The following is a 17,024-nucleotide window of genomic DNA, read 5'->3' on the forward strand; positions in this document are numbered from 1 at the left end:
AAGGAAATGCAAATTAAAACTATAATGATGACATTACATACCTATTAGCATGACTAAAATTAAAAAGACTAACCATATTAAATGTGGACAAGAATAGAGCAGAAGAGACTCTCTTGCACACTGCTGGTGAAAATGTGAAAAAACAGCACCACTTGGGCACACAGTTTCTCCATTCCTTAAAAAGTTAAACACACATATACTATATGACCACACTACTCTGTTCTTAGAAATTTTTACTCAAGAGAAAAGAAAGCATATGTTTATAAAAAGACTTGAACAAAAATAGTAATAGCAGATTTATATAGACGAAAACTGGAAACACAAATGGCAATCAAATAAACAAATGTGATAGATCCACACAATAAAACATTATTCGGCATTAAAGGGAATAAACTACCTACCATCGACCCAACAACATGGATGAATCTCAAAATAATCATGAGTAAAAGAAACAAAAATGAGGGGCGCCAGGGTGGCCCAGGTGGTTAAGCATTCAGCTCTGGATTTCGGCCCAGGTTGTGATCTCACAGTTTGTGAGATCGAGGCCCATGTCAGGCTTCTGCTGCTGACAGTGTGGAGCCTGCTTAGGATTCTCTGTCTTCCTCTCTCTCTCTGCCCCTCCCCTGCTCACGTGCTATGCATGTGCATGCTTTTAAAATAAATAAACTTAAAAAAAAAATGAATACATACTGTATGGTTCCATTTATATAATACTCTAGAAAACACAAACTAATATATACTACCAAAAAGCAGATTAGCAGCTGCCTGGAAGGGGTGGAGGAGGGGATTACAAAGAGACACAAGAAAACTTTTGGGGGTGATGAATATGTTCACTATTTTAATGTATACCTGTATAAAGGTGTTAATTTTATGACAAAATTCATCAAATGATACACTTAAAATATATGCAGTTTATTATATGTGAATTACATCTCAATAAGGCTGCTAAAATAAAAACAATTTTATCATTAACAAAATACACAATACTTGAGGCCCTAAAATAAAACTTAACACATTAAGAAAATGAAATTACACAAAGTATATTCCCTGATAACAGAATTAAACTAGAAATCAGTATCAGAAAGGTGTCTGGAAAATTCCTACATATTTGTAAGTTAAATAACACATTTCTTAATAATACATAAATCAAAGAGGAAGTTTCAGGGAAAATCATATTTTGAACTGAATGAAAGTAAAATATGGAATGCAAGCAAAGCAGTGCTTTAGAGAAAAATTTCAGCTTTATATGCTTATATCAGAAAAAAGGAAGTTCTCACATCAATGTCTTCTGCATCAATCTTAAGAAACTAAAAAAATTATAAATGAAATCCAAAGCAAGGAGACAAAATAATAAAAATAAGAGCAAAGGTCAATGAAATCGAAAACAGAAAAACAACAGAGAAACCAAGACTGAAGCAGAGTCCACTCTCATCACTCCTATTCAACATTTTACTGGAAGTCTTGCCCAGTGGGAAAAAAAGAGAGAAAAATAAATAAGAAGTATGCAGATTAGAAGCCAAGAAATAAAACTGTCACTATCCTCAGACAACATGGTTATTTTCTACATAGAAAATCCCCTGGAATCTAGAAAAACATTCCTGGAATTTAATAAGTGAGTTTGGCAAGGTCACAGAACACAGTGTTAATATACAAAAATCAATTGTAGTTGTTATGTACTAGCAATGAACAACTAGAAATAAAAATTTAAAAAATGATACCATTGGGGTGGCTGGATGGCTTAGTCAGTCTGGATTTCAGCTCAGGTCATGATTTCACAGTTCATGAGTTCAAGCCCTGCAACAGACTCCATGCTGACAGTGCAGAGCCTGCTTGGGATTCTCTTTCTTTCTTTCTCTTTCTTTCTCTTTCTCTCTCTCTCTCTCTCTCTCTCTCTCTCTCTCTCTCTCTCCCCCCCCCCACCCCACCCCCGCCTCCTCCCCCCATGCAAGCTCTCACTCTCTCAAAAATAAACTTAAGGGGCGCCTGGGTGGCTCAGTCGGTTGGGCGTCCGACTTCAGCTCAGGTCACGATCTCGCGGTCCGTGAGTTCGAGCCCCGCGTCAGGCTCTGGGCTGACGGCTCAGAGCCTGGAGCCTGCTTCTGATTCTGTGTCTCCCTCTCTCTCTGCCCCTTCCCCGTTCATGCTCTGTCTCTCTCTGTCTCAAAAATAAATAAAACGTTAAAAAATAAAAATTAAAAAAATAATAAAAAATAAACTTAAAAAACTACCATTAACAATAACACTATGCACAAAGAAATACATATAAAGCTAACAAAATGTGTGTATGATCTGTATGCAATGCAAAAAACTACAAAATACTAATGAAAAAAATCAAAGAAGATCCAAATAATTGAAGAGTTATGCCATGTTCATGCTGTAGAAGACTTGTTGTCGATTTTCCCGAAAACTGATCTACAGATTTAATCCCAATCAAAACAAATTTCAGACACAGTATTGGCAAGCTGAGTTTAAATTTACATGGAAAAGTAAAGACATCAGAATAGCCAAAATAATCCTGAAAAATAAGAACAAGTTTGGAAGCCACCCTATCTAATTTCAAGACTTACTATAAAGCTATAGTAAAAATCATGTGGTATTAAAATTAAGATAGACACACGAAGATCTAAAGATCAGAGTCTAAAAATAGATCCATGTAAATAGGGTCGACTGACTTTTGTCAATGTGTAATGGCAATTTAATGAGGAAAACATAGTCTTTTCAAAAAATGGTACTGGAAAACCTGCAGTTATACACAAAAAAAAAAATGAACTCAGACCTGTACCTCACACTTACACAAACACTGACTCAAAATGGGTCATAGATCTAAAAGTAAAATACAGGGGTGCCTGGGTGGCTCAGTAGGTTAAGCGTCCGACTTCAGCTCAGGTCACGATCTCGCGGTCCGTGAGTTCGAGCCCCGCGTCGGGCTCTGTGCTGACAGCTCAGAGCCTGGAGCCTGTTTCGGATTCTGTGTCTCCCTCTCTCTGACCCTCCCCCGTTCATGCTCTGTCTCTCTGTGTCTCAAAAATAAATAAACGTTAAAAGTAAAATACAGAAGAGATCTATAGGAGAAAAAGTTTGTGACCTTGGTTTAGGCAAGGAATTCTTAGATAGAACACCAAACACACAACCCATTTTTTTTAAATATTGATAAATTAGACTTCATCAAACTCAAAAACTTTTGCTCTGCCAAAGGCATTAAGAGAATGAAAATACAAGCCACAGACTGGAAAAATATATTTGGGGGGCACCTGGGTAGCTCAGTCGATTGAGCCTCCAACTTTGGCTCCAGTCATGATCTTGCAATTTGTGAGTTTGAGCCCCACATCAGGCCCGCTGCTGTGAGCCTGACAGTGCAGAGCCTGCTTCGGACCCTCTGTCCCCCGTTCTCTCCTCCTCCCCCACTTGCGCTCTCCCAAAAAGAAAAGAAAAGAAAAAAAGAAAAACCATTTAAAAGAATTTTTTCAATGTTTATTTTTTGAGAGAAAGAGAGACAGTGTGTGTGGGCGAGGGAGGGGCAGAGAGAGGGAGACATAGAATCCGAAGCAGGCTCCAGGCTGAGCTGTCATCATAAAGCCCCACAAGGGGCTCAACTCATGGACCATGAGATCATGACCTGAGCCATGAGTTGGGACACTTAACAGACTGAGCCACAGAGACACTCCTCTTTTAACTTTTTTTTAATATTTAGAAAAAGCATTTAAAAATATGTATGGCTACATACCTAACAAGGGACTTATACTCCAAACATATAAAAAATTCTCAAAACTCAACAATAAAAAATATTTTTGAGAGAGAGAGAAAGTGAGCAAGGAACAGAGAGAGAAAAAGAATCCCATGAAAGGCATCAAGAGAGAGAAGTGGGGCTCACCCTAAGTGGGGCTCGTGCTCACCAGAAGCAGGGCACGAGGTCACCTGATGAGGGACTCGAACTAATGAACTCACGAACTGTGATCATGACCTGAGCTGAAGTCAGATGCTTAATTGACTGAGCCACCCAGGAATCCTAAAAAATAATGATTTAAAAACGGGCAAAATATTTGGGGGTGCCTGGGTGGCTCATTCGGTTAAGCATCCAACTCTTGATTTTGGCTCAGGGCATGATCTCACAGTCATGAGATCGAGCCCTGCGTTGGGCTCCACGCCACGCAGTGCAGCCTGCTTAAGATTCTCTCTCTCTAACCTTCTGCCCCTCTCCCCCACTCTTGCTCACTCGCTCTCTCTTTCAAACACAAAACCAACAACAAAATGGGAAAATATTGGAATAAACACTTTAACAAAGAGGTACAAATGGCAAATAAGCACATTAAAACATGTTTAATACCATTAGCCACAAGGGTAATAGGAAGTAAAACCAGAACGAGATGCACTACATCTATGAGAACGACTAAAATTTCTAAAACTAACAATACTAAGTCCTGGTAAAGATGCCGAGCAACCGGAACTCTCATATACCGTTGGCTGGTATGTAAGATGGTACAGCCACTTAGGAAAACAATTTGGAAGTTTCCTATACAATCAAGCATGCACTTACTGTAGGATCCAGCCACCCAACTCCTAAAAATAAAAACTTATGTTCACAGAAAAATATGCATGTGATCATTTACAGTTAAGTTTATTCAAAATCACCAAAAACTGGATTGTGGAAACCAGTTACACGATCCACACTGGATTGTGTAAACCACACAATGTCCCTTCAGCTGGTGAGTGGATAAACAAATTGTGACACATCCATACAATGGAATGCTACTCAGCAAAAATAAATAAACTATTGATACATGCAACAAAACAGATGAATCTCAAATGCACTAGCTAAAGGAAACAGCCACACTCAAAAGGCTACATATACTGCATAATTCCATTTATATAACATGCTTGAAAAGGCAAAACTGTAGGGATAGCACACAGATCAGTGGCTGTCAGGGTTGAAGAGCTGAAAAGGGTATGACTACAAAGGAACAGCGCAAGGAAGTTTTCTGGAGAACCGTAATGTATCTTGGTTGTGGTGGTAGCATACTACTCTATGCATTTGTCAAAAATCATTGATCTCCATCAAAAAAGAGTAAATTCTGCTGTATATTAAATAATTTTCAAAGATAGGTTATGGCGGTTTGTTTTTAAAAGGAAAGGCAATTTGGAAGGAATAATAATAATAATGCAGATTGAAAACAAGGTCTCCAGAGGAAGGTCAACTGATACAAAGGGATACTTAGTTGGAGATGGATTTAAAAAGCAATGCAGAAATCTTAAGGAATCTACTCCTGAAATCATTGTTGCACTATATGCTAACTAAATTGGATGTAAATTAAAAAAATAATAATAATAGAAAAAGAAAAAAATAAAATAAAAAAATACAAAGCAATGCAGATATCTAATTATCCAAATTATTGAATAATGTCATGAAGGTGGAAACACTGAGCTGCATAGAAAGTATGCCTTTGGTCCTGATTCGACTTAAGAGTCGGAGACAATTCTAATTTTTTTTTTTAATGTTTATTTATTTTTTGACAGAGAGAGACACAGAGCGTGTGCAGGGCAGGGGCAGAGAGAGAGAGGGAGACACAGAATCTGAAAGCAGGCTCCGGGCTCTGAGCTGTCAGCACAGAGCCTGACACAGGGCTTGAACTCACAGACTGTGAGATCAAGACCTGAGCCGAAGTTGGACGTTTAACCGACTGAGCCACCCAGGCGCCCCAAGACAATTCTAACCAATACCACCTCACAAATGAAGACAAAGGAAAGGTTTAGTGGCTAACAATCAGGCAGGGTTTTAGCCTTTATTTATACTAGTATTTCAATCAAGGGTTCTTAACATGAAATACCTAGATAGAATTCTAGGACTCCATGAAAAGTGGATGAAACAAAGATTCGTCTTCATTTTCACTAACCTCTAACTGAAATGTGGTATAGTTTCCTTAGGTCATGAATGTATGCAACTATCTGTGGTAGACTAAACAGGACTTGTACTTCCATCACTCACAGATATCATAGGTTTTTCCTATCACATAGTATTACCATAGATCCTCTGCTATCTTATTTTGTATTTGCATTAATAATTATTTGCATTAATATTAATATTAATAATTTGCATTAATAATTAATAATTTGCATTAATATTTATAAGTAATATATTTGAGGGATTTTAGCACTTCAATAACAAAAGTTATAAGGAAACTTTATAACTTGTGTATTTCATTTCCTACATTTAAAATACATTAAATATTTCATTTCATACATTTAAATACATTAAATCTTTTAAAATACAAATAAAACATTCTAAGAGAGGGTTCATAGGCTTCCCCGGAACACAAAAAGAATCCACGACAAATAAAAGTCAAAAATCCCTGCTCTAAATTATCCTGCTCCCATTGTACAAAGCACCTTCATACATGCATGAAGTGTCACTCTCTCCCTGGGTATGCAATACTTTACATCAGAGACAAGGAAATGCACGGCTTTTTTAAAAGCAGTAATCGTATTTGTTTGCACTCACTAGATAGTAAAGTCCATATAAAATTAAATTATATACATACAGAGACCTTGGACTGAATACATTGTTGAACAAAATGTACTTTCTGAAACTACAGATGAGAATAACCTAAAAAAATCAATCTATCTTATGTCTCAAATAAGAATTTAATGAAAGCATCTAAGAAATGATTTATGTTGGGGTGCCTGGGTGGCTCAGTCGTTGAGTGTCTGACTTCAGCTCAGGTTGTGGTCTCTCAGTTCGAGAGTTCAAGCCCCGTGTCAGGCTCTGTGCTAACAAACAGATCAGAGCCTGAAGCCTGCTTCGGATTCTGTATTTCCCTCCCTCTCTCCCCCTCCCCTGCTCATGCTCTGCCTCTCTCTGTCTCTCAAAAATAAATAAATGTTTTTAACAAAATGATTTATGTTGCTAAAAACACATGGAAAAGAGTAGGAAGTTTAGTTTTGTTTTCTAAATCCTACACTGTACACACATTGCAATGTCTTGTTTTCTCGTTTAAAAGGTAAAAAACAAAGGATCTCAAAACCTCAAAAACCAAAGAAACTAGATTTTAAATACCTAGATTTCTAAAATAAGAAAATTCTTATGATTCCCTGAGTTAAACAGCAGTAAATTGCCAACCAAATGAGATACAGCAGTCATTTAAATAATGAAAACATCCCAAACAGGAGGCAGAAGTAAGAGGATCTAAACTCCAAGGGCTGCGAATTTGATCATGGATCAAGGGACAACCAAAGATCAAAAACAAACAAAACAAAACCAAAAAAAAACAAAACCAAAAACCATTCTGTGGTCTGAAGATGATCTGGTCAGAAATACAGGAAGGAAAAGAATATTCTTGGAGAAAAAATGAGTATTACAGATATTACAGTAAATATTACAAAATTCTAACACAAAGGCATTATCTCCTTCCTATCAGTAAAATGTACTAGCTAAAATTCTTTCTCATTAGGAATATACTGCTTATTTTTATAACAGAAATCAAGGGACAAACTGAATTTGCTTTTCCATATTCCCTATCATTATTTGATGACAAAATGAAATGCAGCCACATATAACCACTCATTCAATTTCAACTTAACAGTATTTCATTTTTATACATATAGTTACCATACTTTTTAAAAACTTTAACAAAAATGTAATGCATTCCATCCTTAACAATTTGCCATATCTCTATCCATATCTTAGTCAAAATTATGACTCTTTAGATCATTTTTTCCTGATTACAGAATCACTATGTACTCATCTCAGGAAACTTGTAAAATACAAAAGAAAAAAAAAGCCACAAAATTTCTTCAAAAGAAAACAGAATTCCCCATAATCTGACCAACGAGAAACAAACATTGTAACCATGTTACTTCATCTGTTGGTACTATCTTACATTTTAGTAATCACGCCATTAGTCAATGTTTATTAGACGCTTTGAGCTACTTAGTTAATAGCTTTCCATATACTATTTCACTTTATACTTGCCACAATCCTATTCAAGTAGTTGGGTGAATACCGTCATTTTGTACATAAGATAACTAGATTTTAAAAAGGTTAGGAAATGTGCCTAGGGTCACAGAGATTAGTGGTAGACCTGCACCCAGCATTCTCAATCACTATGCTATACCACCATTAATGTATACGTAGAGAGAGAATGCTGTATTCTACTCTACTCTTAGGTAATTTCCTAGATCATAAAAATTACAGACATAACATATAACTAAATTTAGTATAACATTATGGACATACCATAATGTACTTAATCATTCTACTGGATCAGATTATTTTTGTTGTCGTATTCAACATGGTGTGATTCGTTCAATACAAAAATAAAAAGTAGGTAAATGAAAGATTTGCTTATCTACTTCTAAATTTAAATTAAAATATATTAATTCAACTTACTCTTTTACTGAGGCAAATAACTGGCCACATACTGCAACCTAATGTGCAGCAGCAACAAAGGCAGCCACAAAGTAGCCAACGTACATTAACAGGAAGGTTCTTCTTAAGACAACTGTTAACTCTGTTGATGCTGGCTTTAAATTCTTCAGGAGCTACCTAAAGAAAAATTTTAAGAAATAACAACACTGCAATATTAATGTCAAGAAACATGTCTCATTGGCATAATTATTTTTTCTAATTTGTTACGAAAAGACTCTACTTTTGAGGTATATAAATAGTACCTAAGTAAACGATAGACACTCACTTTTCCAGTTAACGAAGAAGGGAATTCTGATTCAAATTTGTTGCTCAGTCCAAATCTAGTTTTTAAAAAAAGAAGAGAAATATGTTATTATATGTCATTGTTGAAAAAAACCAGACCATTTAACTTAATCAAAGGTCAAGTAAATAGATGCAACTTGATATACAGAGTAACAGTGGAAGTTTGAGACACAAAAACATTGTAATCAGCAAAAATTTATGAAATGCAACAAGCAATTTTAGCAGCTGAATCAAAACTTTTGTATAAGAGGCTAAAAATACAGAAAGAAATGACTTCTTTGGGGCTCTCTTTGTAAGTCAAATATTAATGTAATGAGAAACAACACAACTGTCCAATTTTGCCAAAATTACTGAGATTCTCCCAACTAAGTAATAGAAAGCCACAACCTCTGCTATTAGTTATTTTTTAGGTCAAGAGCACTTGTCAGCACTCAATAAAGCAGAAACATGTCTAAGAATGCAAGTTGATCCGTTAGCATTTTCTGAGATCACATCACCACTGCCATTACAACCAGAGAATGCTAAAAACACCTGGACAATGTGACAGCTGCCCTGGCTAATTAAACTTTCAAGTACGAGGACACCTGCTATACGCATATACCCCCAAAGAAATAGAACTGAGGTAGTACATTTCAATATCTTTAAACTCTTAAATGTTTGCAAAAATCATGAGATTGGACTGGGCACTTGACTATTTCTTTGTATGAGTCATTAGGAAAGAATAAAATACTCATGGACACATTGGTAATAGGAGATTGCACCTGGAAATAAAAAGTGAGATACTTAAAAATGGTAACTTGGATCCTGAAGCCAAAATGTTTTCCACTTTTATTGATATAATTGACATATTAACACTGTTAGTTTAAGGTGTGCAACATGACTTGATACATGTATATATGGTGAAATGATTACCACAGTAAGTTTGGTTAACATCTATCACCTTACATAGTTACAATTATTTTCTTCCTGTGATGAGAACCCGTAAGATTCGCTGTCTTAACGACCCTTATAAATACACAATACTGCACTTCAGGTAGCTGGCACTAGTAAGAAGGATCCCCTAGGATAGTCTGTGTGAAACAGCTGGCCAGATGAGACTTCTAACTTAACCATCAGTAGAGCCAAACAGGAAAATCAAATAAGGTGAGCCATGCGAAAGCAGTAAGGAGTGGTGGAGACTGGCCAAGAGGAGGGTATACAGAACGTGTGTGTGTATGGTGTCATGGGACAGATCCAGCTGATTATGGTCCTACTAGAATGCAGGTCTGAAAAATTGTATGATTTGTCTTTCTTTAAGAAGAGTTGGAAAACTAGATTTCTATGTCAAATTTCCCATCTTTAAAGTACCGTGCAAGGCAAACAAAACACTTCTGTGGGTCAGGTTGTGTGGTCTGCATCATCATCTAGATTTCCCTACGTGCGAATGGTGGCCTCGGAGACCATTTTATCATTATCATAAGTAATTCATACATTATTTTATAGAAGCATTGAAATGATATCAATCTGTCTTTATAAATAACGGATACTGTTTACAAAAGAGATTACAACCCAACTACCTAAGTCCAAGCCAAAGTTCTTTTCGTACTAAACATAAACTGGCAACTATCGGTATTGTACATAATCCTGGCATTAATGCCATTCTAAGACTGAAAGACTCTGAGTTAAATCTATTTTCTGTCTATGCAGGGCCCTCAGAGCAATGTGGTTTTACTTGAAAAAGCCCCAACAGATAACTCACTTCCAACCTCAAAAGTCCTGGCATGAGGAAGAAGTCACTGTGAAGTGTTCAATGATAGCTCTCAGTGAGGCGTCTACATAATGTACTTCCTTTTCATCTATTTCCCTCAGGGAAGAGGACATTCAACAAATGTTCAGTGAGTATAAATTATAAATTTCCATCTCTTGAAGTATTATCTCCCTTGGTCTGACGGTTCTTGCTTTCAATCAGTAGCTCCCATTTCAACCATGTTTATTATTGCAATTAACCATCTCCTTCCAGTTGGTCTTTGAAAATTTTTTAGAGAAGCAACCACCAGATAACTCCAAGTCCCCTAAATAGAAAAGCCTCCCCCTTTCATCCCAATCATTGAACATTTAACACAGATTCAATTATTTTAGTGAATATCTACACTTTACTGCCAGGTAATATGCTAAATTAAAGGGAACAGTCCAGCATGAGTTTAAACCCCAGTTTCCTTTCTTTCTAGAGCCTGAGTATTTCCTTATTGGCTAAGTGGCTGAGTATTGATGCTTTGCCCAGGGAGCACAACCAGCTAATAAATTGTCCTGTTGTTCCTGCAGGTCAGGGCTCCTTTTAAGTCAGGCTTGTTATTCTTCCAGTAAGGACTGGTAGCTCCAAGGATATTCACTCAGTTCCTCTTCAGTCATACTTTCTGTTAGGTTTTATCTTAGGAACAGATCGTAAACCTGCCTCTTCCTTCATCTCACCCCCAAAAGAATGTCCCAAAAAAAGATTACCCAGTGACATGATTAACACTATAAGGGAGTGCTTAGTTTTTCTACCAGCCATTAACTTGGTGCTGATGATTTTTCCATTCCTCTTTGCTCGCATTTCCCATCCACAGAACAACAATACCTGGAAGGAAGGTAAAGAAAATCGTGTGCTTGAAGCCCCTGAAGTCTCCCCAGCCCAACAGGAATGAACCCCAACTGTGCTTTCTCTTTTAAAGTCTCTAAACAAGTCATTTAATATTCAAATCCAGTACTCATGATTACCAGGAGAATGAGCCATGATAATCAAGCACCCCTTCTTCATCTTCATTTGGAAATTAGTTCTCTGCTACAGGGGAATTCAAAGGTTTGGTCAGGACCTCTTCGCTCTCTTAAATCCTTGAGGACCTCAAAAAGCTTAAGTTTATGTGGTTTATATTTACCAGTATTTTGGATTAGGCATTAGAACTGAGCCTTCAAAACATTTTTAAAACTTATTCACAAAAGAACCTAGTATATGCTAACAAATATAACATTTTAATGAGACACAACTTTTTCAAAAAAAATTTTAGAGAGAAAAGTATTGTTTTACATTTTTACATCTCCTTAATATCTGACAACGGAAGACAGGTGGAGTCTCACATTTCTTTGTGCATTCAAACTGTTATGATATGCTCTTTTGGTTGATATTTAAAAGGAAACTTAGGCTTCACCAGATAGGCATTTGGAAATCTGTATATATCATTCTTTGATTATATACAAAAAACTCAACACGTGGTAGTTTCTTAACTGTTTTTTTGCAAGAAGGAAATTGAAACCATATCGATAAACTTTCAATACTTTGTTACATAAAATTCCGTTGATATATTTTGCCTTTTGAAGGCTTTACTTACACCTGATTTTATAACTTCATGCATTTGTCCCTTGGAAATGGAAATATTACTAAGTTGAGTTATGCAGATACTCCAAATGTTGACACACTTCATTGTATGATGTTAGAATCATCACACTCATTAATAGAACCACTGATCTCATCAGAAAGGTCTTTTAAGTATTGGGAAGCTGTCAAGTTCACAGTGACAGATACAAGTTTTCCAAAGTTCTAATTTTCATACTGAAAGCTAGAATTTTATTACTGACAACAAATGCTATCAGTTGTTTTGAAGTGACAGTCTTGCTTTATTTAAAAAAAAAATTTTTTTTAATGTTTATTTATTCTTGAGAGAGAGAGACTGAGCATGAGTGGGGCAGGGGCAGAGAGAGAGGGAGGGAGACACAGAATCTAAAGCAGGCTCCCGGCTCTGAACTGTCAGCACAGAACCCAACGTGGGGCCTGAACTCGCGAACCTCAAGATCATGACCTGAGCCACAGTTGGACACTTAACCAACTGAGCCACCTAGGCACCCCCGGTCCTGCTTTATTTTAAAAAAATATTGGGGCGCCTGGGTGGCGCAGTCGGTTAAGCGTCCGACTTCAGCCAGGTCACGATCTCACGGTCTGTGAGTTCGAGCCCCGCGTCAGGCTCTGGGCTGATGGCTCGGAGCCTGGAGCCTGTTTCCGATTCTGTGTCTCCCTCTCTCTCTGCCCCTCCCCCGTTCATGCTCTGTCTCTGTCTGTCCCAAAAATAAATAAAAACGTTGAAAAAAAAATTTTAAAAAAAAATATTAACAAGAGGGGCACTTGTGTGGCTAATTCAGCTGAGCATCCGACTCTTGATTTTGGCTCAGGTCATGATCTCACAGTTTTGTGACTCTGAGCCCCACGTTGGGCTCTGTGCTGACAGTGCAGAGCCTGCTTGGGATTCTGTCTCTCTCTCTCTCGGCCCCATTCCCCTGCTCACTTTCTCTCAAACAAAAAAATTATAAGAGGCTGAAAGTTAACTAACCAGCATTACGTAAACAAAGAAAAAAATGATTCATTTAAAAATATTTGCACTACCATCTATACCTTAAAAACTAACAGCATATTATTTTAATAGTTGTTTTTCTAGCTTTGAATGTTACTGGTAGAGATACACAATGGTTGTTAATTTTAACAGGTCTCCTGGCAATAAAAGCAGGAGAGAGGAAAATGTAAGGAAAAGTGGGGAGGGGAAAGTAGAAGGAAAGAGGAAGAGATGACATAAAAAAGAAAGTAAGCATTAACAAAGTGCTACCAACAACTGCCTCATTTACCCCTCAATACTTATTGTCAGTCCACCAGATGGAATTAAAGAAAATGTAGACGTGCTATATCGACATCTATCCCTATTACCTAAAAGACCTTTTCCTCAATTATGGTTAAAATACTCACGGCTTCAGAACTGATAAAATATTTAAAATTTTTTCAAAGAATGGCAAATATAACAAGATAAAATATATTAAACTTAGCCTACTTTACAAGTTTACCATTACAAGTTTACAGGTCTCCAAGTCTCCAAGTACAGTTGGAGAAAAGACAATTCACTCAAATCACAACCACCGAAAACCTTCTATGTAATACTTCAAGAAAACAAGGTCCTACAACAGAAGACACAGTTTTTTTAAAAATTTCAAAAAGCAAGCATGTACAAGGCTGATTTTTACTTTTATGTAATTTGAGGTAATTTTGAAAGTTCATGTAATATACTTAGTGAAGCTTTGGAGAGACAGCAACTTTACACCTAAATCTATTTAGTTCATTTGTTTGTTTATTTAAGCAATCTCTGCACCTCATGACCTCGACATCAAGAGTTGCACGCTCTTCCAACTAAGCCAGCCAGGTGATCCCAACACTTAAATCTAAATGAAATCTTCAAATAGGTTTGTTTTCCTCCTATCCCTTCTTCAATTTCACTGTCCCCTCATTCTTACAATTCTTTTTTTGTTCCGTTTTTCATTCTTACAATTCTATAGCCATAATTCAGAGTGTGAGCCATTCTAATCTGTTACCCTGCACTGTCATGTTTACCCAATTCAGAATCTCCCTTTCCTGATAGACCACTCCTCTTCCAAACTCCTTTTAATATTTAACTCTGGTACCCCTAACCTGGATACCTTCTTCTATCTTCTCTTTAAAAATTTTTTTTTCTTCTTGAGTATAACCAAAAATCCTGTTGCAATGACACTCTTTCCTAGAAATTCTCAATTATAGCTTATTTCCTCAAAGTCCACCTTTCAGACTCCCCATCTTCCAGGTTCCAGTAATACTTGACTACATTCTCTCCTGTACAGTCCTTACCGTACCTTATTATAATTATGTTTACAAGCCTAACTCCCTACTCTGATAAATAATGAGTTGTTTATAGGTAAGTATGGTTTCTTAATTATACCCCAATGCCTGGTGGTCAATAAATACTTGCTGAATAAATTAATTAATTTCCAAAACAAAAGCTGAATCTACATTCCACTAACTCTTTGTTGCAAATTTCCATACCATTCTTCTCTCTTCCTCTGATGCCCATGACTTCTGTTTCTGCCACACTGTTCTAAGTCTCAACCATCATTTTCAGCCTTCCAGGTCACCCCCTTTGTTGGAGGTCCACAAAACTACCCTCAGGTTTGATGATTTACTAGGATGACTCACATGACTCAGTACATAGTTGTACTCAAAGCAAAGGATAAGAAGCAAAATCAGCACAGGGAAAAGGCACATAGGGCAAAGTCCAGAGGAAACCAGTAACAAGCTTGCAAGAGTCTCTTCTCAGTGAAGACACAAGGATGTGTTTAATTCCTCCAGCAACTAGTTTTGACAACATGTATACAATACTGTCTACCAGGAAAGTGCATTACAGATTCACTGCCCAAGGCTTTTATCAGGAACTGATAGAATGTACCCTCTGCTTAGCATATACCAGAATTCCAGATTCCCAGAAGGAAAGCAGGTGTTCAGCATAAACCACACTGCTTGTTCAAATAGTTTAGGCTCAGTGAACCATGCCTATCAATTTTGGGAACACTGGGAACTTTCCAAAAGTTCAAGTTCCCAGACACCAGCCAAGAGCCGACAGGATAGGCAAGTATTTCTAAGGACAGCAATCTCAAGCCTACTATGTTAAATCTTTTCTGTAACACCTTCCTACTCTCTAAGGACACACATCCTAACTCTCTACGGATGAAGACTGTTGTCTTTATCCCAATCACATTTACCTATGTCTTCAGTATCTACCATCTGTCTCAACGCAGGCAAGCTTCCCAAAAGCTAAACCATCTGCTCCTGGTTGCATCTCCCCCAGTCTCCTCTGTAATCCGCTCTATTGTTCCCTCTCGTTTGGCTCCTTACACATATCCTACAAACCTGCCTATGTCTACCCAGCCTGAGAATCTGAATCCCTATTTTCTTCTCCCTCAGTGAATGACGGCATCCACCTCTTTTCTTTCCTCATCCAATGTCTTGAAAGAGTCCTTATATTCACTATCTTTATCTCACCTTCCATCCACTATTCAAACTACTACGATCCAGACTTTACATTTCTTTACTGATGAGACCACTCAACAGACTAGTTGAAAACAAGTCTTTTCAGCAAGTCCTCCTTCACAGAGCATGCTTTCTCCCAGCAAAAAGCTTCAGTATTACGTTGGCAAATGTCTTTTTTCCTTTAAGTTTATTTATTTTGAGAGAGCGCGAATGGGGGAGGGGCAAGGGGGTGAGAGAGAATCACAAGCAGGCTCCTCAAAGTCAGCACGGAGCCCAGGGCGGGGCTTAAACTCACAAACTGTGAGATTATGACCGGAACCAAAATCAAGAGCCAATGCTTAACCAACCGAGCCACCCTAGAGTGGGCAATGTCCTATTTGGCACAGGCTACAGCAAATAACTCCTTAGCAATGTCTTTGAGTTCTGCTTTGATTTTTGTTTGTTTGTTTCTTTAATTCTAGGCCAACCAAAGCAATACCGTCAGATAAAGTTTTAAGAAAATCATCTTATTTTATTAAGTAAGAAAAGTCACACTTCATGTGTGTTAATATAACTGCAAAGTATCTTAAATGGTTTTGATGTGACCTAGATCACTTAATTTTGATGTTACCTTAGTTCCAGTCTCAGGGGGTTTTAGGTTTGCCAGGAAGTGGGGTCTGTTAGCAATGAAAATGAGTTATATGTTTCAGCTTAACTTGACCACATTATAAATTACTGCTTTTATTATAAATTACTTACTTTTATCCATTATGTTCCTCCAAGTTTAAAGTCTTTAAATATGGCAAAATATAATTTCCTTTATTCTAAATCAAAGGACAATTGGCTCTGGACAGCACTGAAAAGGCCAAATTTCGTCTTCTACAATGCCAATTTGATATGCTTGAAAAAAGAGCAATGGGTAGGAAGCTGAACTGCCTTCAAGCCTAATAACCTAACATTGTATTGATCCAAAAAAGCTGCAAGTAACAATAATTTCAAAAGATATGATTCAGGGTGGGTGGCATCTTAATTCAGTTATCTACAAAGACTAATATATAAATACAACAAAAAAATATTTGTCAAGAGGTCTTAAGATAGAAAATACCATGTACTGCTAATGAAACTTTAAGTCATTACAACCAGGGGCACCTGCCTGGCTCCTGTAGAGCATGCAACTCCTGATCTTGGGGTTGTGAGTTTGAGCCCAACACTGGGTATAGAGATTACTTACAAATAAACTCTTTAAAAAAGTAAATAGGGGTGCCTGGGTGGCTGAGTCGGTTAAGCATCCAACTTCGGCTCAGGTTATGATCTCATGGTTCATGGGTTCGAGCCCCATGTCAGGCTCTGTGCGGACAGATCAGAGCCTGGAGCTTGCTTCGGATTCTGAGTGTGTGGGTCTCTCTCTCTCTCTCTCTCTCTGCCCCTCCCCACCCCACACGCTCTTTCTCAAAAGTAAATAAATAAATAAAATTAATTAATTAATTATAACCATTCTAGAAATCAATTTGGCATTAC

The 17,024-nt window shown here is 37.3% G+C and overlaps 1 protein-coding gene across 3 annotated transcripts in view; it reads right to left on the reverse strand.

The window, feature by feature from the left end:
- CHIC2 (cysteine rich hydrophobic domain 2) overlaps positions 1 to 17,024 on the reverse strand; it is a 52,915-nt gene that overhangs the window by 20,942 nt on the left and 14,949 nt on the right. For all 3 annotated transcript variants that reach the window (XM_047091011.1, XM_047091012.1, XM_047091013.1), the window contains 2 exons: positions 8,685 to 8,739; positions 8,381 to 8,536 (listed from right to left, as the gene is read on the reverse strand). In XM_047091011.1, coding sequence (XP_046946967.1) covers positions 8,381 to 8,536; positions 8,685 to 8,739 — 211 coding nt within the window. The remainder of the gene's footprint in view (positions 1 to 8,380; positions 8,537 to 8,684; positions 8,740 to 17,024) is intronic.

Source organism: Lynx rufus, unplaced genomic scaffold (genome assembly GCF_022079265.1).
Source record: "Lynx rufus isolate CCGP_SWC_20201006 ecotype Redwood Valley unplaced genomic scaffold, mLynRuf1.p SCAF_3, whole genome shotgun sequence".
Taxonomy (NCBI): Eukaryota; Metazoa; Chordata; class Mammalia; order Carnivora; family Felidae; genus Lynx; species Lynx rufus.